Raw genomic sequence first — 24,218 nt, 5'->3', positions numbered from 1 at the left:
CCATTTCTAATCCCTGTGTTGTGCTTAAAAGTGGGAATGAATCATTGTGATGTTTTGTAGTGAACCATGGCTAACACAGCTATAATGCAAAGATTTACTGCTGCAGAAGCCCTGAGACAGACATTTAATGCCCAAACTGACAGCTCAGCTGATGTAGGAATGAGTCCAGTCGACTCCTTTTTGCACAAAAATGATCAAAAACTAATGAATAAACAAATGACTAAGAATATTATAAAATGTCTGTAGGTTCCCAGTTATCCAGGTCATGGTACTCTAAGGAGCTTGGATTTTGTTTTAATTTTCTTGAAGATGTTCCACCCCTCATCAGAGAAGCTTCTTCAGTTCTAAGACATATCTTAGAATACGTCATAGATAGGGAAACAGTATAGGTACGATAAACACAGACAGAGCCATTTAAAACAAGTCTGTCCATTTCATGAGTTTCTATTATAATATCTGGTACTGATGCAAAGTTTATAGTCTCCTAAAAGATCAGGAGAGAAACCTTAAGCTAAATAATGGGGTCATAAATGACACTACTCTGTCATTTTAGCCAGTAAAATAGCTTCTAACAGTACATGTATATGACATACAGTGAGAAGAATAAAAGGTTCCCTTTATTGAAGACTGACAGCTTGTGAAATGATGCAGTGAAACTGAAAAACCTCTGAAGAAATTCAAGTTTGTCAGCCTGTATAAACAATTCAAGTGAGGCTCGGGTTCAGCCAGTAGTCTGACAGGCAACAGGTATGCTTACCCTCTGAGTTCAGTCTGTTTACATGGTAATAGTTGAAAACTAGCACTTAATACAAAGCAGAGCTGAAGCTGATGGAAATTCAGTTAAACTGGAGGTGTTCAGTTCTACATAACTGACATATTAAACAAAAAGCATTAAAGTGATTAGAAAACGAATTCTAAATTTCTCAAAGTGTGGCCACACAGGGAAGGATGCCTTAACTTTCTTTGAATTCAAACCCAAAGTTGTCAAGTAAGCAACGAGTGAGTGAGACTGAGCTCGTCTGTTGTTGTTACTATAGCAGCAAACCTTGCAAACATTAACAAATAAAGCTGATGTCAAAAATTAACAGGACAAAAACCCACAAACACCAAAAAGGATTTGTACAATTTTCTGTGAGGGCTGAATAGAAAGGACATCAGAGTTACAGTAACCCAACCTCTGGAAGCCACAAATACATCTGACGGATTGGTTGTTGCACATACCTCTCATTATGAGTTAAAACGTATAAACTTCAGAACAAGTGAGAAGATTACAAACATCATCTGGATTCATGAATGCCTGAGCTAAATTTAGAAGATTTAGATTTGTATGTCAGGAAGTAGAGCAGGTCATCTTATAATTGTAAAGTTGTTGGTTCCCTGGCTGCTCCAGTCTAGATACCAAATATCCTTGGGCAGGATACCAACCCCAAGCTACTCTCCAATACATCCATGGGATGATGAATGAAAACTATGCTTAAGAAAGCACAGAATAAAAGTGCTTATATGAATGAATCAAGCTGGGGTCACAGGATAGAGCACTTATGTGCGCTACCCTGTGACCCTGACAAGGATAAACAGAAGAAAATGGATGGATGGTTGTTATTTCAGTCTTAAACTTTGAAGACAACCACTAGCCCGGCTATGAGCTCAGCATCAGTAGGATAATTTCTATCAACAGTGAGGTGAAGTCTGAGAAAAACAAAAGAGAAAAAAAATAATTAAATGGCAGATTCAAAGCTGAAAGTTTTGTTTCAGTGCCTGAAACATTTTTGGAGGTTTGTAAGTACAAATCCAGCTTTGTACCTTGATGCCCTTCTGTAATCTCACTGGTGACATTTCCCCCCTCCAACTACAGATTAACAAACTTGAATTTCTTAGTTTTTCACAAGTTATCATTTCTGAGCACCAACCATCGAATAAACAAAGGAAGGACCCACCCCAAAAATATTTAGTGTGCTGGGTCCAGTTATTGATCCATTTCATCCAGTTAGCTGTATGTGCATTTGAGGATTTACGCCTATAAATAAACCCAGCTAGTGATGTCACCTATGACTGTGGATCTGAAACTGAATAAATCTGAAACAGCAGTTTAAAAACAAAAAAAGGAGATTGAGTATTGGTGGGTTGCAAAGCAGGTTGCAGATAACCTGTAAGCAGGGTAAAGCAGCTTAACACATGCACAGTACGAGACACACAGATTAGATTCTCAGAGGTTTTAACTATCCTAAGAGACGGGGATCATGCATGCTCACCTGATAGTCGTGGAGCAATTCTTCTTTTTTAGATCTTTATAGGCAAACCAAACCTCTAAAACCACCGGAACAAGCGGAATAAGAGGTTAGATGGTGCACCATATTTGGGATTTTGTGCCAGTTCTGCTGTACGTCTCTGTGCTTTGTGTGACAGATTACTGCAGGTTTAACTGTTTAACTCCTCAACTCTGACAGAAAATAAGAATAAAGCAGCCCAGCACTGAGACTTAAGAGTTTTGGGATAGATTTTTCTCTTCAGAAAACCAGAGGAGGAAACCCCCTACTGACTAACACAGAGACAGATGAGACTGAATATAATTAAATGAGTGTTTTTCCTCACAGATCACACAAAGAAAGAACTCATTAAAGTCCCTCAGTGTCCTCAAATGTGTTTAAAAATACAACAGGGTATCATCTGCAAAAAACAAACAAAAAACAACAACTAAGTGAGCCAGGCCTGTGCATAGAGAATAAAACTGCATATAATGCGACTGACATGTGGAGTTAGTTTCATCTCAGGTGAAACCTGAGGCAGACGGCCTCACTGCATTCAGAAGAGTTCACAATAATCCGAAAACTCCAGCGTTTTTTAAAATGGTTTTTTTTGCACGTCAGTGTGTAAAATGGATTATTCTCAACATCAATGTGTCGCAGTAACAAACTTAAAAGCGGCTTCAGCATTTTGACAAAATTGCAGATAAATCTTTATGTGGAAAGTGAAATAAATTAGACTAACAGTTTTTTTTTTGCAGGCTAAAACAGAGGAGAGAGCGTCAGTAAGTCAGTACTGTTTAAGTCAGTACTGTTTAAGTCAGTACTGCAACGGCAACAGACGTGTTTGCAAAAACAAGGCAAGAAAAAAAAAAATGGACAAAAAGTAACATTCCTCATAAATACAGAATAAATATTAAAAAACAAACAAACAAAAAACAACCCCACACATTCACAGTCGTCTTTCTTTTTCCTCACTGCTCACAGGATTTGATTCTCAGTTCAACAAGAGCAAAAAGATTCCCAGTGCAACTGATAAAAATCAGCCACGTTTTTTTAATATGAAGGGATCACCTCTGGAAGGTGAGCTTGGCATCAAAACATAGCTAAAAATGAAACCTTTTCATGCCATAGCATGGTCTGATCCTCCACCTATCCCTCATGGTGAGATGACTACTGAAGGTTTACCCAAAACGCACTTTTTCTCCAGGATACCAAAACCTGGTTCTGTTACTCAGAATTATAGACATTAAAATGCAGAGGAGTAATTTCAATGCGGGGACTAACACATTATTTACATTATTATAATTCCGTGTCCAAAAATCATGGAAACTAAAACTCTGTTAAGGTGATGACACGTGGAGTGAAGTTAATCTGGAGTTATGAGGGCTGAAAAATGCTGGAAATTAATAAATTAAAAAGTTCAATCTTCCACTCAACCCTGTGTACTTTAAGGGTCTGCAACTCACCCCTAAGTGAGTTGCAGACATAGTGTGATGTAAAGTTTGACACACGTCTTCATTAAATTCCCTAAAGTAATTTTACAGAAACAACATCTGCTGATTGTGAGGGGTGGGGGGCACTGATTGGTTCTCCATATTTACCTCAGCAGCTTTTTATTCTCTATAATTCACTGCAGCTGATCTCGCATTCACTGACCGGTCAGCTGACAAAATACATTTTCACACTCATTTTGAAGATGTTGCAGAGGCTACAGCACCAAATGACAATCAGGTGAGAAAGAGCAGAAGAAGAACTCGTTACTTTTAGAGGGTTGTTTCCCGTTTAGTGGAATTTTTGGTGCCCTGCACCAATCAGACACTGGATTATTGTTTATCCTCAACACATTTCCTCGATTTAAGTTGGCCTTATGTGAGTATAAGCTTATCAAATGTTTATAGATTGTATGGAAAATGCTAAGATTTTGGTTAAATATGATAAAACAGCCTCTGTGCCTTTACTGTATGTAACATGGTGTTTACTGCAGTGCGCGGTCACCTCCCAAAGGTCGCTGAATTCTTTAACATAGGGAAATAGCACATTAGCCTGAACAGGAAGTTCATAGTTGTCTTTTTTCTTTAAGGTGTCGTCCTGTGCCAGATTTATGATAAGTATATAAAGTGTAATGGATCTGCTGTACAGCACATCTGCATATTTTCCTTTGCAATTTTACAACTTTCATCTCTAAAAATTGTTTTGGTTCGACCCCCTGACACATCCTGTGATTTTGTTTTATTTAATTCCCCCTAAACGTTTGGAGCTTCACTGTGTGGTGGCAGGTGTTTCTAGGTCCTCATTATGGTAATAAAAAGGGAAACGTTTTCACTTTTTCATCATTTACTCCAACTCCATTAGCATGGAGCAAATTCAGAGCTCTGGTGTGATGAGAAACAATCGTGTTGTTGCTCTGGACCAAGTGTGTAGAATAAGTTCAGCTTGTTTTGAGGCAGTCACCAATCTTTTAAAGGCTTTTGTGATTCAGAGACAAACTGACAATTCTAAATAGTTTTTATGTCCCGGTGATAACGGAACTAAAGTTATGGCTGCAGAATCGTGAGAGTTGCTTTAAAGGGACTAAATTGTTGCTTTGCTTCAAACACTATGAAGGTTTATGGGCTGAAGGTGATTTGTAGGTTTCTGAGAGTTCAGGCAGAGAGGAAGAACAAAAGGGTGCGCACACATCACACAAACTCAGACAGTGTTCTGCTTTGGAAAAAGGTCCAAACACCAGCAGCTCATTCAAACCTTAAGTAAAAGCAACAGAGCAGCTGTGTGGTTTTCTCTAACTGTGCAAAAAACAAAAAAAACAAAAAAACAAACAGAGACACTCTTAGAATGAATGAGGTAAAAATTTAGACACTGAACTTCCATCTGAGTGCGTGCACAGTCCAGACCTCACACACTGGGGCAGTTACACTTTCTCGTTTTGTTCTTGAGGCTCTGCAAAGATGACGTCACCTGCAGCCCGGTCAGGGGATCACAAAAAAAATCTGAATACCAGCATTTAAATTCCCAACCCTTTCTGAAACAACCAAAGTGTGACAGATTCTCCACTGAAGGGGGAAAAAAAATTATAGAGCAGCATGCTGTTGAAAGTGCACACACACATACAAACACGCACAACTAAAAGATCAGATACACACCATGCACTCAAACACACACACACACACACACGATTTGGCAAAATACTCCTCGGTAGTTTGAACTTGTCTCTCTCCTCCTCGATGGCAGCTTTCACTCTGCATTCCCTCTTCGAGTATTAGATCAGTGTAGGACAGGAGGGATGCTGAATGGCTGCGGCTAACATGGCAGCCGTCGCATGAAGTGAAAGCAAAGGACTGATATCAGCTTTGTTCTCCTTTTCTGCCCTCACTCCTTCTCCACCTCCTTCTCCGAAGTCCACTGCTGATGAAAGTAAGGCAGGAAGTATTCAATAACATCACTATTTTTTCTTCTTCTGAGCTGCTGGCGGACGGCGCACGCCGCCGTTCCTCTCCTCTGAGCAGACACTAGAGGGCAGCAGGGACAAACACACGGCCAGATGACTCAACGCTACGGCTTGAAATGACACTCCGGTAACACACTGGTGTCTCACAAACACAAACAATAGCCACACTTTTGTTAAAAAGGCTTTTCCGTGTCCTTCAGCGCGCTCCCAGCCCTCTTCTCCTTCTTCAAACACATCCTTTAAGTCCTTGTTTGTCTCATCTCGCAGGTTTTAAAGCGCCAGATGCAGGCCAGTCGTAAAAAACAGCAAAACACACACTCCGTCCTCGCTGCCTAGGCCATGTAGATGAAGGTGTTGATGTCCGCCTCGTCCCTCTTTATGTATTTGTGCTCGATGAGCCACTCGATCTGCTCTTTTATCATCTTTTTCTGAGGCAGAAACATGTTCTTCAGGATCTCCACCAGCTCCGTCTGCAGCTGGGCGTTGCTGATCCGCTTCCTCATCTTCATGATTTGGATGATGGCCTCCTGGAGAGGAAAGAAAAGGAAATGTTAGAACTTTACAGCTGTGTAGACCAGGGATGGACGACATTTCATTTAGAGGGTCGTACTGATTTAAGCCTGGATTATACTCTGCTCCTGTTATTAACCTGTTGTTAACTCTTTGAAGTCTGCCTCGTAGGCACATGGGCATTTGGTGAATTGTGGCGTAAATTCTCTACGGACGCGTCTGCACACAGGCATGAAGACGTCCACATGGACCCTCGTGCTAACTGTCTGATGAAGTCATTTACATTTACCGTTACATTGCCTTATCATTACTCTGTAAAATGTCCTGAAACGCACGGTCACATAAACAAACACAAATCCCACATAGATAACTACTGAGGACACACATACGAACTTTCTTGTAGTATTTACGTGTGAATACAAAGGTAGGTAGAAACAGGTAGAAACGGAGGCTGTGGCTGCAGTGCTGAGGTCAGAGTGCACTCAACCTTAACGACATCTTAACGGGTTCCTGGCTAGCTTGGCGTTAGCATGCTGGCTGTGCAGATGTTTGCTGAAGTTGTGTTTTTTTTCATTCAATAAAAATAAAAGTAATGTTTATATCTCCGCTCCTCAAAGCTGTACCACGTCACAATTTTCTTCCTCCCACATACAAACTGAAATCAGCTGATTGTAGTGCAAGTGAAAAACATGAAGAAGAAAAGAAATTGTTTCATTTTTTTCTTGCCCAGCTTCCAGATAACTGAACAACTTTTGTAATGCAGGTAATGACATCAGTATAACTGTAATGAAATTAGTGAATTTAGTAAAGCCTGACTGTGCTTTACATTAATGAAAAATGTGATGTGATAACGGCAACACCCAGCACTGTTGTCGAGCCGTAACCTGCTCATGCCCCAGATGAGCTGAACAGAAGCAGCAGAGTTGAAGCATCTCTGTCCTGCAGCCATCAAGGCTGCACACAGTCTGTGCGGGTGGAGTGTTCCCGTACCTGAGTTCTCAGTATTCTGAGCTGAACGATTCCTTCATTCTCCTCTTCTCTCATTCGCTCTGTGGTCAGCTGCAGACGGCCAATCAAATTGATCTTTCCCCGCTTCTGAACTTTGGAGTTTTTACTGAGAAAAATGTCAACATTTAGACACAGATCAGTATCTGAATATTGGGACTTACACAGCGGTGATATAGAGGAGAGCTTTAGTTACTCCGTACATGAGTGGATTATAATAACAATGAAACATTTAAACATGTCCACATCATTTCCCGAGGTTAAGATTTGTATAAATGCCAAGACCTACATGAGAGAGAACTCCTGGTTGACGTAGAAGAGCGTGCCGTCTGTGAAGTCTTTGGGTGAGCTCACCGGGGGGTCGTAAGACAACACCTGCCTCTTCAGCTTCGGGAAGGCGACCAGAGACTGCACAGTGAGGAGAGAGCAGGAGACCTGAAGTTAAACTTTATCATCATAGCCACAAATACTGCGTGTTAAAGGACAGCTTGACTCTTATTTAATCACCACTGATTTTCTGTGGGCATAACTGTTGCTAAGTTTCATTCTAGGATGTTTTTTTCTTTCCCTAGAATTGGTTACTGGTGTACGCTTAATAAGTCCATTCTTGGTCTGTTCCCATCTTACTTGCAGACGTACAGACAGGCGTTCACAGGCTCCTTCTCTGTGGAATTAGTTGCAAAATGAACCAAACCTAAAAGAGCTGCTCAGGTTAAACAGCATTAAGCTCATTTTAACTGACCTGCAGACAGTTACTTCATGGCTGCTGGAACATTACTGCCCCCTTGTGGCATAACTGTGACAGTTACCTGTTACTATGTTTTTATGTCATGTAGTATTTTCATTAATGATCTTACATGTTTAAACTTCTTCCGTGTTGTTGCATGCATTATTAATCTATGTAACCACTGCTGGTTGACCCGATGCCTGCCTTTGCCGGGGCACTGCTGCAAAAGACATTTTTAATCTTAAGAGTCTTAAAATAAAAATGTAGTACAGGCAGTGCTAACAGCGCTGAGCACAGCTGACTCTGAGTTCAAACCTGCCTGTTGTCCAAAGGTTGAGAAGGAATAGATGTCCTTTCACTTCTCAAACAAAGTTAGACACAATCTTCCCTTTTATTTTAGAAGTCTTTTCACGTTTTAACCAAATCACAGTGTTGTTTAAACATCTGCCGTCTCCACTGGGTGGATGGCTTTGCAATACAGGCAGCGTTATCTCTACTACAAGTTACGAAGAATTGATGTAACCTCAGTAACTTTTAAATCCTCTGTATTTCTCGTCTAACTTGTAAGTGGAGAAATTCGGTCTGACCCAGAGTGTTCGGCGTAGCTCTGCGTCGGGCAGCTCTGTGGCCAGTTTGAGGTTCTCGAAGCTGATTCGCTCTCTGGGTCTCTGATTCCAGGCAAACAGCACGGCGAGCTGGAACGTCGTCACCTCCAGGTCATACTGCCCCACTTCATTTTTAAAGGTGATCTGATCAGAGCAGAACCAAAGGACAAGGAAGGAAAGGCGAGTGTCAGTGCTGATTTGGTAGCCCGATATCTTCTAAAGAGAAAGGTGGGCAGCAGCAGGCTGTAAACAAAAGTTGCTAAAAAATACACCAGAATAACTCTCCAGTAGTCTCAACCAGCACTTCCAAAAGACTGTCAAGTTAAACTCTTTTTCTAACTTTCCATATGACCCAAAGAATCCCTGTTTGAAAACTGGAAAGTGTAAACAGAGGTGACCAGAAAAAAGATCACAGAGATAACAAACATCTGAAGGAGAACAGTTCATGAAAATATGAGTAAAACTGAGAGAGTATCACCCGAGCGTGAGAAAATGCTCAGGTGTGCACACATGAGTATCATTTAAAAAGGATATTTTCAATAACTTGTGTTCTTTTTATTTAATCCAGTTCTTTTCTCAATTATTTACGTTTATGGACATTCTTGCATCCAAATTTCTTATAAAAGTCCTGTTTGATAATAAAATTGAAGATTTAGAGTTCCCTTAACTCCAAATATCAGGCGTTCTTCATAACAGAAGGCGTTAAGAAACAAAAATCTTCTATTTCCTAATTTGTAAAAATCAAAAATTTAATTTAATTTAAATTCCCAGAATCTCCCACACTGCTATATTTCTAGGGCTTTAATTCTGAAATGTACAGACAGGAAGATGCCCTGTTTTTTGCACATGCAGAAAAAATTTGAACAAATTTGTATGGATGACAGATAAACAAAGAAGAGATGAGAAAAACAGAAAAATGTATTCAGATTTTAGTTTCCAGGAGATTCGTGTTTTCCGCTCTTCATGGCAGCAGGAACTCTGCTTTACTCCACACACTCACAATGCCGTTGGACATGAGGTGATGCCAGTGGAGCTTCCGACCGCTGTGATTCCTCTTGTAGAAGTCCTCCACCTCGGGGATCAGGTCCTCCAGCTCTGTGGGCAGCGAGACGAAAACCTTCTCACTGCTTCGTGACCAGGCGCCGGCGTTCAGGATCTTAATGTTCACGCTGTCCGCTGCACGGAGAGGAAAAGATGAAGTGAATAATCAAGAGAAACCGTTTACGCTCGGTTTAATACGTGACACGTCATAATCAAAATGTGCTTTAACTGTTTGAGACATGTGCGGCACCATGCTACACATAATATCGCAGACATATGTCATAGCTAACGCATGTTAGCATAAAAATAGTTGCGCTGTATGCTACAGTGCGTGTGTGTGTTACCTGGCAGTGCCAGCTTGTTGTGTTTGTGCATCTCTTTGAAGACCTGATTGAGGTCCTCTGACACCTTGATGTCCTGAAACATCCTGGCAAGCTTGTTCACATAATCAGCAGGCATTCCCACTTCCTACAGCCACACACAGACACACAAAGGAAGCAATAAAATCAGACAAACGGGTATTTTGATTGTTAAACATCAGATTTACATCACATGGCATGATGTGATAAAATATTTAAAAGAACCAAAGCCTTCGTCTCTATCAAGTAACCAGTTTTTCTGCGTCGGGAAGAGCAGATGTTTTGCATAAGCACAAAAACATAAATCACTTACAGGACACCCTAGAAATGATAAAAGCACTTAAAACTGGCTTAATACTTTAATTTATACTAAAGCATATAGTTAGGGCTGGATCAGGTGACCCTGAATCCTTCCTTAGTTATGCTGCAATAGGTGTAGGCTGCTGGAGATTCCCATGATGCTCTGAGTATTTCTTCTTCAGTCACCCTTTTCACTCACTATGTGTTAACAGACCTCTCTGCATTGAATCATACTTGTTATTAATCTCTGTCTCTCTTCCACAGCATGTCTTTATCCTGTCTTCTTTCTCTCACCCCAACCGGTCGCAGTAGATGGCCCCGCCCCTCCCTGAGCCTGGTTCTGTCGGGGGTTTCTTCCTGTTAAAAGGGAGTTTTTCCTTCCCACTGTTGCCAAAGTGCTCGCTCATAGGGGGTCATGTGCTTGTTGGGTTTTGTCTGTATGTATTATTGTAGGGTCTATCTTACAATATAAAGTGCCTGATGTTGTGATTTGGTGCTGTATAAATAAAACTGAATTGAATTTTGCTGCATTAATATATTAATGCGATATTAATACATATGTTAATATGTCGCTGAAATCAGTAGCGATTTTATGACTCTGCTGCTGAAAGTTCAAGAAAAGCTGAACTCACTCTCAGCCACTCCACCATGTTCTCTTCAATCTCGCTGTCGGCCGAAATGTCCAGGATGAGGCGCCTGGTCAGATGAGCTTTGTGGTAACGCATGAACACGTCTTTGTTCTGGACGTATTTCAGCACCAAGAGCTGCAAGGAGGGGAGAGAAAAGCATGAATCTGCGAGAGAACGAGAGAAGGGGAAGTCATAAATGGACTGATATGCTTTGAGATTAGACTCACCACTTCTTTGAGTTTGAGCTCAATTTCCTCTGAGGTCAGTTTCTTGCTGAGCGGGGTTTTCCTTAGCAGCATGTCACAGTAGTTTGCCAGCAGCTCCGGACACTTCGACTCCGGCTGAGTCTTCATTCCGACTCTGATTCAACAAGGAAATGCATTCACACATTTATGCACACACACACACACACACTGTGACCAGTTTTAACCAGCGACGAGCAATTTAAGACCCACAGTGGCCAAACATACCCTTTCTGTTTCATCGGCAGCTCCAGTTTGAAGATTGTGGCATCATTGACGACCGCTTTGTAAGCCTGCGAGGTAACAGAAAATACCACCGCAATGAGAAAAACAATTCTTAAAATACCAAAGAGCCCTAAAGCCTTTCCATTTCAGACAATAAATTGAAACAATTTGATTTCTTCACTAGTGGTTTTAGCAAAAGCACAGCAGACTAAAGATTCCCGAAGTCCTTGATAAACCAGCTAACAGCTGAACAAAATAACATGTGATGTTTGATTTCTACTGTAACCCTAACAGAGATCCCAGCAGCCCCCACCTCCAGTAGTCCATGCTGCTCTGATTTAAGATGTTCTGTTTATTTTAGCAGAAACCTCCTCGAATCAGCACAGATCAGGATGTGACAGTACGATGAATCCACATGTGTGAACACCGGATCACTTTTCTTCCCGGTGGATTACATTGGATAAATAAAGCTACAGTTAAGTTCTTATGAACCTGGAGTATTCGTGTAGAACCCTCCTGCTATTCTGAAGCTGTGCTGTAGCACCGACACTGTAAAAGTGAAACCTGTTCATATGAACTTTGACCAAAATACCAGCCCAAACGCTGCACCTGACCCTGACCTGTGAGGAATACACAGGCCTGCACATTCTCATTTAAATATCACTGGACATTTAAACTTAAAGGAGTGACTTCTTTGGAAGTCAGATAAAACAGACCTTATCTCTTGCTGTGAGGAAGCGTGGGTCATCCTGGAAAGCCTCCTTTACCAGCTTACTGAAGCGGTTAAACAAAGTCAGCAGCTGCTCCACATACTTTTCAGAGTCCTGGACAAACACACACACACATTAAAAATGACTGAGCATGCTGTCAGAGCAGACCTCGAATATTAACTTTCATCTCTCATCTTTCAAACATGCCAACAAACGGCTCATTCCATAAAAAATACAAAAAATGATTTCAAATCTCAAAAAGGTTCCCACTTAAATGAAGCCATGCAAGGTTTATTCATACTATGAATGTTTCCCGAGTACAACAAAGGAGTCCAAACCTTGCACTTAAAGAAAAAGAGCAACTTTAAAAGTGCCAGATTTCACCCGTACACCTGTAACTATGTTAAATGTATTTGCATGGCTTCATTAAATAAAAAACATTGAGCCGACTCTGAGGGGAACAGCTGCAGGAACTGACTGATTCTTCCTCGAGTGACCGTGGTTGCTAAAGTGTGTGTTTGTGCACGTACAGTAGTGATAGTCTCTGCAGCAGCCACCATGTCCGCTAGTCCAGCACTGATGATATGCTCCTCCAGGTCTTTCAGCATGGGCTCGATCCCGTTGGGAACCTTGTCCATCAGTGAAAACATGAGGTGCAGCTCTGCTCCAGAGAAAAGCAGCGTCACACACTGGACAAGAAGCACGTGGGATGAAACTAAAACTTCCTGCTCTTTCTGGCTCATGGAAAGCCCAGATGGCTGAGGACTGCCATAATCCAAGTCCTCAAAATGATTTTTGCCAACTTAAAGAGTAAGCTGAACTTGTTCATTTAATTATAAATCCTTCTACTAATAAAAACAACTTGTGTCGTAAATGCTCACGAGCCCTGACTGTGGTTGGTGAACAAACAGCTCTACATGCAGGAAACCAGAGCAGAAGCAGTTTCTATCTTTAAATCGACCCTGACTGATGCAGCAGTGAATTTCAAAGCCACTATTTTCAGCAGATGTTATATTTTGTAGTGCGAATCAACAGAGTTAACTTCAGCAGCGACGTTGCTGAGGTACTCACTGACTGTCTCGTTGCGTTTGATCATTCCTGGACATTCGGCGAGGATTGTCTCTTTGAACGAGGTCACCAGAGCGTTCACGCAACACTCCATCAGCTGTGAGGATACACAGAACATACAGACTGCCGTTAGGACAAGATATAAATTAACAGGCAGCACGTACATTTAACAAGACTCCCAAAATTCAGTTTAAACTGAAACCAACACAGGAAGTGACCCTAAAAGAAAGGCCAGATGAAGGAAAGCACACACGGGAGGGTTCAACACAACCAACGGATGACTGAGAGAAAGTTCAGTGATGAGCTGCTGACCTGAGGTTGTTTCCTCACGACTTCACAGGTGAAGTTGTTGTTACAACTACTTGTTACTTTCACAGGTGAAGTCGTAGGTGTACAAGATATAACAAGTTCTTTTTTCTTGCAGTCAGAAGTTTTGAGTTAAAGTAAGCATACGCAGGCTGCAAAACATATTTAGGAGCCCAAGCAGGCCCCATTTTTCCACAACAAAATATGTGACAAACAACAGAAGTTTGAAGCAAAGAGCCAGCATGGCAACCAAGATGGTGAAAACAGGTGGAGCTGAGTCAGCACCAGCTGTGCTTTTTACTGCAGTCAGAATTAAACCTGAGGGGGTAAAGGGTCCATGGCAACCCTTTCTTCATGAAAGCACCTGTTCAACAAGCTTAAACATGAAGAAAAGCATCTCCTTCTACCTTCAGGTGTGTCGACACAGTGACAGCACAACTCAATTAAAGTCAAATGAAAGCCGTTTGATTTCAGGTGAACTCCAGAAATAAAAAAGCCGTCTCTCTTTCTGGCAGCGATGCCTGCAGCATCCAGGCGGGTAGCAGAATAAACTTTAATTAGCTTATTCACTATGTTCATTTATTCATTATAACAGTGGCTCTCAAATTGGGGTGCCTGGACCCCAAGGGCTCCACGAGCCATATACTGGAAACATGTCGTGGCACATAAATACATGTGCATCACCCGGGCCTGAGCTAATTAGCCCAATGGACACATTTTTAAGTCCAAGCCAAACCAGCTAAAATTAGAAAGTATGACGACGGTTATGTTTGAGTTTGGCTTTATCGAGAATGACGATGGAAGACCAAAACGGGTTATGTGTCTTCGAGTGGTAGCAAATGAAGTCAGCCAAGCTAAAGCGTAAAGAGTTTTATCAGCATGAGGATCGTAAGGCAGCCCTTCGAAAACTTTTTACCCGCTGTAAGGAGTCCCTGCCTCCCAAAAGTTTGAGAAGCTCTTAGTAGAAATAATTTTAGCCCAAAGTCATCTGGGATGAGCTCAAGCCCTCCCTCGACCGTGAACTGGATAAGCTGTTAGAAAAATGGATGGCTGGATGGATCGATACTAATTATTGTGCAGATTTAGATCATAGAATCAAAAATATAAATCTGCTAATTTGTTGGTTATATACATCAAGAAATACATAAATTATGAAGGCAAAGAAATTAACATGAGCTTTCTCCACAGGCCAATAATCTTATCTGTCCTACCTCGGTGTCATGTGTAGAGCACAATCAGGCTCGGTTATGATGTTCTGCATCAGTACACTGAATATAACGTGAGCAGATGATGGGACAGTTTGGAAACACACGTTCAGGACAGTAAAAGAACTTCTGTTCCTCTTAAAGACACTTACTGCTTGAACAGAGTTACATTCACGACGTGTTTCTAGATATCTAAGCGCTCTCTTCTCCTCCTCCCTCAGCTTCGCATCTGCCTGTAAGGAAACACACAGAAACACAGAAAATGAAGATTAGGTTCAAACAGCTAAAGCTTTCATTAATGCACAAAGCCAGGAGCACAACTTTATTCTACGCTCTGTCCTCAAAATGTTTTAAGGTGGACTTCCGTATTCATTAGTGGGATCATTTTATATGCATCAGTACTATTGTGGCGTACATATTTCATGTAGTTCTGGACACCGTTCTGCTGCAGGTAGGACGGCGCCTGAGTTCTGTAGAACCTCTCTGTAGAGTCCAGGTAGGCTTTCTCAAAGTTATCCCTGTAGATCTGCAGCTTGTCCTCCGGGTTAGAGCACAGGTTGACTGGTGGGAGAGAAGTAAGAAAGTGTTTATTTATATTTTTCAAGATTTTTTATAAACTATGATGACATTTTGGGGCTACTGAAGGCTGAATACAGTTTGTTTCCTCATAACTTGACATTTTCACTGTATATTTTTTACATTTTTTTCCCTTATCTTTCCTAAATTTATCACTTTGATTTCAAAAATATTGTTTTTGGCTTTTATTATCATTATTTTATCTTCTCTTCTGAGGCAGATTTGAACATCCACCATTCATGGGTTTTACAAATTGGATAAGCAGTGATGGAGCACATGCCCCCCCCTGTCTTACCGTATGACTCTCGTACGCCTATCACGAGCTGAGAGTCAAAGGCCTCGCCCAGCCGCTCGGCGTGCACCAGCTTCATGGCGCTGTCCTGCAGGCGACTCTTAATGTTTGAAAAGATCGACTCGTTCCACGTGTCCAGCATCAGCTGTGAAAAATAAGGAGGGAGTTAAACAATAATACCATCAGTTTCCTGCAACCTGAGAATAGTGAAGCCGAATTTATTTATGAAGCGCTTCTAACAAAACCTCCTGCTTGCTGAGTCACACTCCCTCACCCACAGCATCCCCCTCACTTCCGAGACCTTCCTCACAGAGATCAAATAAATATCGTATGAGTCATGTTTTAAGCTGTTCACTGATTCGAGATTTCGAGGCTAACTGACCCTTAGCTGCTCTCCACCGTCTACATATAACAGTTAAAATTCAATGTTTTCTTCTGCGTGAGCCTCTTCTTTCGCAGCCTTTCTGCCTTTTACTATTCTTCCACTTTGATATCTGCCCTCCCTACTAACGATTTCCACTTATGACTTTATAAAGTTCATAAAAGGCTTTGTCTTCTTTCATCTAATCCCCTCCTGCTTCTTTAGCTTTTCTTCACAATCAGCCGTCCACACCAGCCACCGTGTTTCCCTTCTGCTTCCTTTAGTGCTTCTGGTTCCCCAGCTCATATGTTGACCTCTCACCTTGCGTACAATGCTGTCCTCCATGTTGGTTTTCTTGTTGCTGCCTTGTTTTCCCATCAGTGTGATCTCCAGCTGACAGAAGGGTTTGGGCAGGATGTCGCACTGGGTGAAGAACTTCCTCCACTCCACAATGTAGGCTTTGAGGAGAGCTGTGTCGTCCTGGTGGCTCAGCACTCGCTGCGAAGACGGAGGTGATATGGATCAACCAGAAAACAAACAAACAAACAAACACACTCATCATGTCTGTGTTTGTCCCTTTCCAGAGTAAGCATGACAATTAAAGGTCACATCTGGTGGTTTTCATGCGTTTTATGGTCATGCTTGCTTCTAATAATTGATTAGTCTCTTATTTTGTACTAATTAGCAGATGTCTGTGTCTGTAGTTGTACAGTATATGGATGCAGCTTGCTAACCAAACCACCCAACTCTCAAAATGTATTTATATAGCACTAAATCACAACAACTGTCATCTTGAGGCATTTTATACTGTAAACAATGGACCTGGATGTGAGAGCCCAAATGTCTGATGAGGTTACATTGAAACAGGATTTAACCTTCCAGCTCCCCATCACCGATTTCATGACATGTTGTGGGGAAATCACAGTTAGCAAGTGAGTGTAAAGAGGCTCCTGGTCACTCTACTGAAGCAGGTCCCTTCTCTAAACCAATCACAGTACTCGTAGCTCTGAGAAGATGCCAGGAGCGAGTATGCAACATGTGGAAAAGGGCAACTTTGGACAATGACTCCGCCTAATCCTCCTGACATGATCTGAGTTTATCTGCTTACAGCTTGTGCTTGTTTGATGAAGTCGAGGATGTCGTCTTTGAGGGCTTGGTGGATTTTGGCTGGTCCTTTGTCATCCCATAGACACACAGCGTGAACATCTCTGGAGGACAGAAAGAGCACATCTGTGAGGCTTTAGACCTGAAATTTTTTTATGTAAACTTAAATTTAGAGTAATCTAAGCTTCTTCATAAAGCTCCTTTCTAGGTCAGAGGTCATCAGCTGCCTGACAGTAAAAAGTGCAAAGACAAAGCAAATACAGGTGCTTAACACAAACACCGAACCCCCCAAGAGAGTCTAAAAACTTTAACCCAAAACACCCACAGGTCTTAATGACAGTGGAAAACCACCCTCGCAACCACATCTGTGTCCACATGTGTTTAGACACCTTTCTATTATAACTTTCTGTAATAACATCCAAGCTCCTCGTGTTGCAGCTCAGGGCTGTGAAATTACTCAAACTTAGTGCAACATTCACTCCCTGCAATGCTACTGCATTTGTATTCAGCTCAAATGATTATTTTCCAATTAAATCATAATTAAAATACAAAGACATTCACTTTAAAAATTATTTTTAAGTTCAATAAATCTGTTTACGTGCTTAATTGAGTTACATCTCAGTAAAATACTTCTGGCAGTTCCCTTATTTCCCACGAGGTCACCACAGCAGATGGATCTGCATATTTCATTTGGCACTGATTTTATACTGGATGTTGTTCCTGATGCAACCCTCCCATCAGTCCAAGCGTTGGACTGACACTAGGAGTACATTAGATTGCCCCGACAACCCAAGGCTGGGCTTTAATCGTTACAATCACAACACTGATGATAATAACTGATTAGAAGAAGCCCCACCTCCACACCACAGGACCTGCTGTTCTGGAAATGTTCAGGCCATTTTTTCGGTTTTCTCTTTTTTCTCACTTCCCAGTTTGCTGCACTGTGATAAACCTGAACCTGATCTGGATCCAGGATTTTTTTTTGCTCTCTGTGTCACTAAGAAATGAGGTTAGATAAGAAAATCTGGAGGTTTGACATCATATCTTTACAAATACATATCACATTAAAATAAGAACAACTGTGAGATGTTTCCTTCATGTTCAAAAGAGAATAGTCCAAATAAGCCCAGATGCAGATATTATTCTGGATCCAGGAACTCCAGCGTGATGTGGAGAAAATGATGTTTGCTGGTGGATCAAACCAGCAAACAACATTTTGCTGGTTTGATCCACCAACAAATGGTGGGTTGAGCTGTTTTCTTGGATAACTGAGTTTGGGGACTTTCTCTTGCTCGCCACGTTTATTTAATCCTTCTCACCTATAACTAAGCACCTTACATATGAACGCTCTGTGAGCTCCTGTCTCCACATGAAACGTTATAAACTTGCTAAAATTTCCATCAACTGTTGGACCACTCTCTCTTTAAACATCTTTGGATAAGATAAGAAGTCGCAGTAAAACTCTCCATGTTCCTGTTCTGCTATTTTCATCATATTTCTCAATACCAAATGACAAGTCACCAACTTCCTATTCACCTCTTTTGGCCTCCACACAGTTCAAGTTTAAATAGTGCAAAAATCACAAAAAAAAGGCTTGCAGGGCTTTTAACCTATGAATCACACGATCTTCTGCAATCTTTGACAAGACTGAAGGCTAGATAAATGAAATTCTCCAACAAAGCTGTTACAAGTGCTTTACTAAATATAAATGTAATCCTCTATACAGCTCTTAATTCCTGAAATAGCACTTGCTACTTTCACGCCTTTTATGATTTAACACAAATTTTAAAGACAAAATCATCATATTTTCATGAGCAAACAGGTCAAAGCACCGGTGAAAAGATGCCTTGATGTCCTTGTGGGTTTTACTTGCAGCTGCTTGTTGTTTTCTATTCTATGAAGCGGTTATGGAAACACAAACTCCACACTACTTTGAGGATTCCCACATCTTCAGCCTTTGTAAGATATGTTTAATGCTACTGTGCATTAAATTCAAGACCAGTTTTATAGTTACCAAAACAGAAAAACCAACAACAAGTCTCCAGATGTTCAGCTCTGTGAGCTGTTAGGTGTCCCTGTTATTACTAACAACAAACTGCTCTGAGATGTTTTGGGCTACATCAGCTGCAAACTTGCTGTCTCGTCAGAAATGTTCTGGACTAACAGACTTAGCAGAACAAAAAATAGGGTTAAGTATTTTATTGTCTCCCGTTGGGGGTAACACCAACATGACCACACATGCACACATGAAACAGGCACACATTAGTAAGTAAAGATCTCAATTAGCTGTTTAATTCACAAAAGGGAAAAAAAAATCATATAATGCCCATGTTTACACAAAAGGAACTTGTACCTCCTTCAAGAAACCGACAGAGTTGGTGGGCCTGTCCACTCGTGCTTTATGGGAGGAAATATCAGAGTTACCTGTAACTAAACTACGAATAACAGTTTTCTCTGAGGTTTCCACAACACACTGGTTAGTCTGGAATCTAGCACAAGGATTTCTGTACAGAGATAACATAAAAGGTGAGCTAACGCATGTCAGAAAGGCTGAATTTAAAGGGACTGCTGGCATTTATACCACATTGATCTGGCCTTCTGATTACCACCCACTTTACGTCCCGAGGAGCAACTGTTCACTGAGCTACTTCTAATAAATGAATCTTAAAACACTGATATTAATACATTAGTTTTAGGTGAACAGAGGGCAACAACAGTGACGGCTCACTTTCTCAAGGGCTCCGTATGTAGAAGTGAATTTCCCCATTTACTTTCTCCACTGACCTTTTGGAAAATCCTAAATAGAAGATTTTTAAAGTTTGAACAAACCAACCTGCTCCGATTTGCATCATGACCATTAAAGATGTGATTTGGGAAAAAAAATTGTACAAAACCATGTGCATACTTACTTTTAACTGTGAAGGAACAACTCATTACATAAAGGACTACAAATCCCAGATTCCACAGAGAACGACTTCCAGCCTTCTTGAGTTTATTCCTTTTCATTATCGTGGTGTGTGCAGTAAAAATAGCCTCGGACCGATATGCTGCAGAGCTTCATTCCCGACTAATCACCGCTCTTGCAGTTTCTGAAGTTTTGCGTTCACTAAGTGACCCGACGTGCACTGGTTTAAACATTTCCATGGTAACAGCAACCTGCACCAATCAGTCGTTATTTAAATTTAGAATTGTGGGTCAAACAGTTCTTCATGACATTACAAATAAAATGTCTTTTTTGGGTTAAAACAGCTGATATCGTATGGACGTGTGCTTTCTACAGGAGCGCCTAGCAGCATTTCACAATATTTCAGTCCACTTCACGTGGTTACAACATTATGGCTCATTATCAAAATTCCTGTGGAGGACGTGAACTGGATTTTTACTTCCAGAATCTCACTGTTGTGCTCTATAGATTCAGAAGCTTTAAGAGTTTTGAAAGATCTGCAGGACCTGTGAAAGCATTGCAGAACTATAACAACACCCGTTGAAGAACACCTGCATGAAAATGAACTAATAAAGCAGCTGCTTCCAGAAACGTCAGCAGCTGCTGTGTAACTAACGGACAAAGCAAAACAGCATCACTTACGAGAACAAGTCGAACCACTGTTGCTTGGTGACAGCTTCCTGTCTGAGCAGCTTGAGGACGATGGGCCGCATCAGATCCCACTTGTCCTCAAACTGCAGGGACCCCTTGTTCTGCAGGAGAGACATGGGATGGATGGGAGTAGGAGGAAGAAGAAAAACAGCCATGAGAACAGAGACGTGAAGACAGAAAGCAAGACTAGGCAGACGTACACAAATACAGACAAACGACCACAGGCCAGTCACTGCAGTGAAGTTTTTAATATTTTTACATAAGCAAGACTTTTAAACACTCGTGTGACACCTGTGGTAACATTTGCTGTTCAGCTGCACACATTTATATAAGATCTGGAAGAAGGAAAAGACGACTTTAGAGCAGAGGTTTTCAAACTTTTTCTGTTAAACTCACAGCAAAGTTCAAATCAGTGTTTGAACACACACCTGTATTTACATCTGTGCAAACTTAGAGACACTATAAGGAGGACTTAATGTATCAGAACAATATAGGCTTTAACCTTTATTTATTCAGGTGAGAGGGATTTAAAATGGCACAAAAACAACAGCCACACAGAACCACTGACTGCAACAGAAAGGTTCGGTTTCATTTCTTAATTTAAAAACTACCACAGCCACCAGTTCTTTCAGCTCTTTGTGTGGATTTCTAACAAACTGAAAAGCTTTGAGCCCCAACTCTGTCCTGACTTTGGGGACAAATATGTGTTAAATATCACGAAAACAAAGGCTTCACTGATTACGGTTTTTACACGTACACAGATAAGAGGAAACCAACCCAAGCGAGTGAGAAAAGACAACCACTTAGCTGTACTTGCATTTTGTCTTTTCTTTTAAAGAGCTATGCACCATTCCATTTATTTGAGCGGAATAAATAATTATAACGTATAATAAATTTCATCATCTTATTCTTTAGGAGCAGATGATCCACTCTAATCTAATAACATAAAAAAAAGCTTCTTTTTCAAAAGTAGTAATTATTTGTTAAAACCCCCAAAAACTTAACATTCATTTTGGACACAAACCTTCAATGTGTGTTTTAAAGACAAATTCTGATCTATAATTATGTCTTAATTCATGTATGTTGTGATCAATTTAATTGAATTCCCTTCAGCAGTTTGATCTTAGTAAGATTAGGTAACATTTAGCCATTTGAAAACAGCATGAACCTGGGTTTGTCGGCATGAACCTCCACTAGCATGCAGGCTGTTGTCATCACCTAATTTATTTCATTTTGCTCAGTTTCAAACCATCCACCAAATGGTTTTCCAGCCCTCTGTGAACATTTTTTTTTCTTTCTTTAGCTGACGGGTGATCGGTGCTGGTAGTTAGCTGTGGTTTGAGCCACACGCAAAACAAACCCCAAAACAAAATGATCCTGTTACACCCACTTTGACTTCCTGGTTTGTCTCTCACTCTCATAATCCCCATCATCCAGTAACTATGCAAACAGACCGAGCTACCTATGACAAAGGTTTTCTCTTTTTTCTCCCCCAGGGGAAATGACTGTGTACTGTTACATTACTTTATATGCCATCTTACACAGTAATAATAAAATATTGGTTGTTTTACATCATTTGGGAACCACAGATTTAGAGTACTGGAGCACTTCTCATACTCTTTCTTCATATCTGCCCATCTAACACTTCATTTAAGCAATCAAAGCAAGGTTTTTGGAAGAATGACTCGATTTTAAGCACTCTGCAATGTTTAAGGACATTCATGGACTTTGATACATTTCAGCACTTTGTCACATTTCTGTTCAAATGTGCAGGGCTATGCTCGCTGTATTTAAGCCAGGCTGTTTTAGAAAGAGGGAAAAGCTCCCGACCTCAAGATTTTTCCTCTTGGCCTTTTCAACAACCTCTGGACCGTAAAATCAGAGAATTGTGGTGCAGAGAGAATGCTGCTCATCCTCTGGAGCTCATAATCTGACACAGACCTGACCAATTTACGCTCCTACCCCCACCTAAAGCCATGAGCTCTGGGTAGTGACAAAAGAATGAGATTGTGGATACAAACGCCGGAAATGAGCTTCCCCTGAAGAGTGTATGAGCTCAGCCTTATGGACAGGGATAAGGTGAGGGGCTCTGTGATTTAGGAGGCACTCAAAGCAGAGCTCCTGCTCCTTCACACTGGGACACACTGGAGAGATCAAGTCTGCTTGAAAAACAGCACGTGTGTTTGCTCATCAAGTCTCCCAACAGTGTGACAGCAGTTAGGGTCAAGGGTCAGATGGGAGGGGAGCCGCCTGTCGATAATTATGTTCAGCACCGACCTGACCGCCTCTGTCATAGGTAGCCCGGTGTGTTATTAACGTTTGCTGCTGGAAGACATTATGTTTAATGGAGGCTTTTGTAGATTTAGCAGGTTTCGGTTGCAGAGGGAGGGTGTCGGTTTACCGGCTGTTAGATCGCTAAAACCAATTAAGAATAAAGACCTGGCCAAAAGAAACGTATTTACGGTTGAGCTGCGGGGTTGACGCGATGTCCTGTCGGTTGATTTTCTCCCCGAACCGTGTTTCCCTGGCTTCAAGCTGGCTCCGGCTGTCGGTTCGTCGTCGCCGGCTTGAGGTGACCGGCTAACGGCTACGGTTTGGCTCGAGTTAAGAACCGCAGGAGACGGGCTCGGTTCTGCTTCTGCTCTGCTGGAGCCATACACGAATACCGGGGCAAACGGACTCCGATATTAACACCGGACAGACGACAGCGGTGACAACTGTGACTTCAGGCGCACCTATTTGTACATTTAATCCGTTTATTTAAAAATTAGCGCGCTTTTATGCAAAACACGGCACCGACAGCACATATCTCCGTTAGAGGCGTGAACACACACTGAAACGGAGAGACTGAATGTGCGCACAAGCATAGGAAATGCGATATATTCGAGAGCTTCTTACCTTTAACAAATTAGACGTCGCCATGTTTCTTCAACTTATCACCTCGCAGAATCTCGCGAGACTCCTGCTGGAGCCGGCTCAGCATTAGGTAATGTCAGCCCGCACAAAAGGAGCGTTTTTACTGTGAAATCTTCCCAGAAACCTTATTTCACACACACACACGAAGGGGCGGAGGGCTTGTTCTCGTGGATCACGTGTCACAATTAGTCCTAACAAGTGCAACAATAAAATTGTGTAATAACATGGACTTATAACAACAACAACAACAACAACAACAATAATAATAATGTTGACTCATCTCTTTTGTGGTTGCTGTATAACTTTTTGGAAAGACTTTGAAAAGGATTAGGATTATTATTTTAGGGTGACATTGTATTAATAACCTTTTATTGAAATAGTTTAGAGGTGGTAAATATTTATATGCTATACTGTCTTATGCTGAATATTGGAGAATGCTTTTTATATCTCATTTTAAATCTTGTTCCAAACTGACATTGAGTTTTATTCTTAATCTGAAATTTAATTGTTATGTATTGTTTATATGATGGTATGTTGTACATGTGTTGTATGATGTAGAGTTTCTTTTTTTATTTGCTGTTATTTGGGATGGTGGGGATGAATGTTCACTCACAAATAGTCTTTCAGCCCTGTTGAGATTCTTTTGCTTTTCCTGCAGCTGACGGGTGGAGAGGTTTAAAGTAAATATTATTTATTGCAGTGATTTCTGTATCTGAACAAAGAAACAATTTCTAGTGCTTTACTGGATGAT

The 24,218-nt window shown here is 41.2% G+C and overlaps 1 protein-coding gene across 1 annotated transcript; it reads right to left on the bottom strand.

The window, feature by feature from the left end:
- Positions 1-599: 599 nt before the first annotated feature.
- On the bottom strand, positions 600-23,595 carry LOC308401142 (cullin-5-like). The gene is made up of 19 exons (XM_080889242.1): positions 23,450-23,595; positions 20,543-20,652; positions 16,961-17,060; positions 16,174-16,350; positions 15,495-15,636; positions 15,039-15,184; positions 14,776-14,856; positions 13,116-13,209; positions 12,575-12,705; positions 12,051-12,158; positions 11,338-11,402; positions 11,095-11,227; positions 10,871-11,002; positions 9,924-10,047; positions 9,539-9,714; positions 8,521-8,682; positions 7,496-7,614; positions 7,192-7,315; positions 600-6,218 (listed from the first exon to the last, which is right to left on the bottom strand). Exons 1-19 carry the CDS (start codon positions 23,471-23,473, stop codon positions 6,024-6,026), a joined length of 2,343 nt encoding a protein of 780 aa, XP_080745368.1. The 5' UTR covers positions 23,474-23,595; the 3' UTR covers positions 600-6,023.
- Between the last annotated feature and the right edge of the window lie 623 nt (positions 23,596-24,218).

Source organism: Rhamphochromis sp. 'chilingali', assembly GCF_963969265.1.
Source record: "Rhamphochromis sp. 'chilingali' genome assembly, chromosome: 8".
NCBI lineage: Eukaryota > Metazoa > Chordata > Actinopteri > Cichliformes > Cichlidae > Rhamphochromis > Rhamphochromis sp. 'chilingali'.
This window is presented reverse-complemented; position numbering and strand designations above follow the sequence as displayed.

Coding starts and splice junctions, on each gene's coding strand:
- LOC308401142 (XM_080889242.1), bottom strand. CDS start 23,473: ATGGCGACGTCTAATTTGTTAAAG. Junction 17,061..20,542: donor CAGTGGTTCGACTTGTTCTC/GTAAGTGATGCT, acceptor TCTGTCCTCCAG/AGATGTTCACGCTGTGTGTC. Junction 8,683..9,538: donor ACCTCATGTCCAACGGCATT/GTGAGTGTGTGG, acceptor TGCTCTGATCAG/ATCACCTTTAAAAATGAAGT.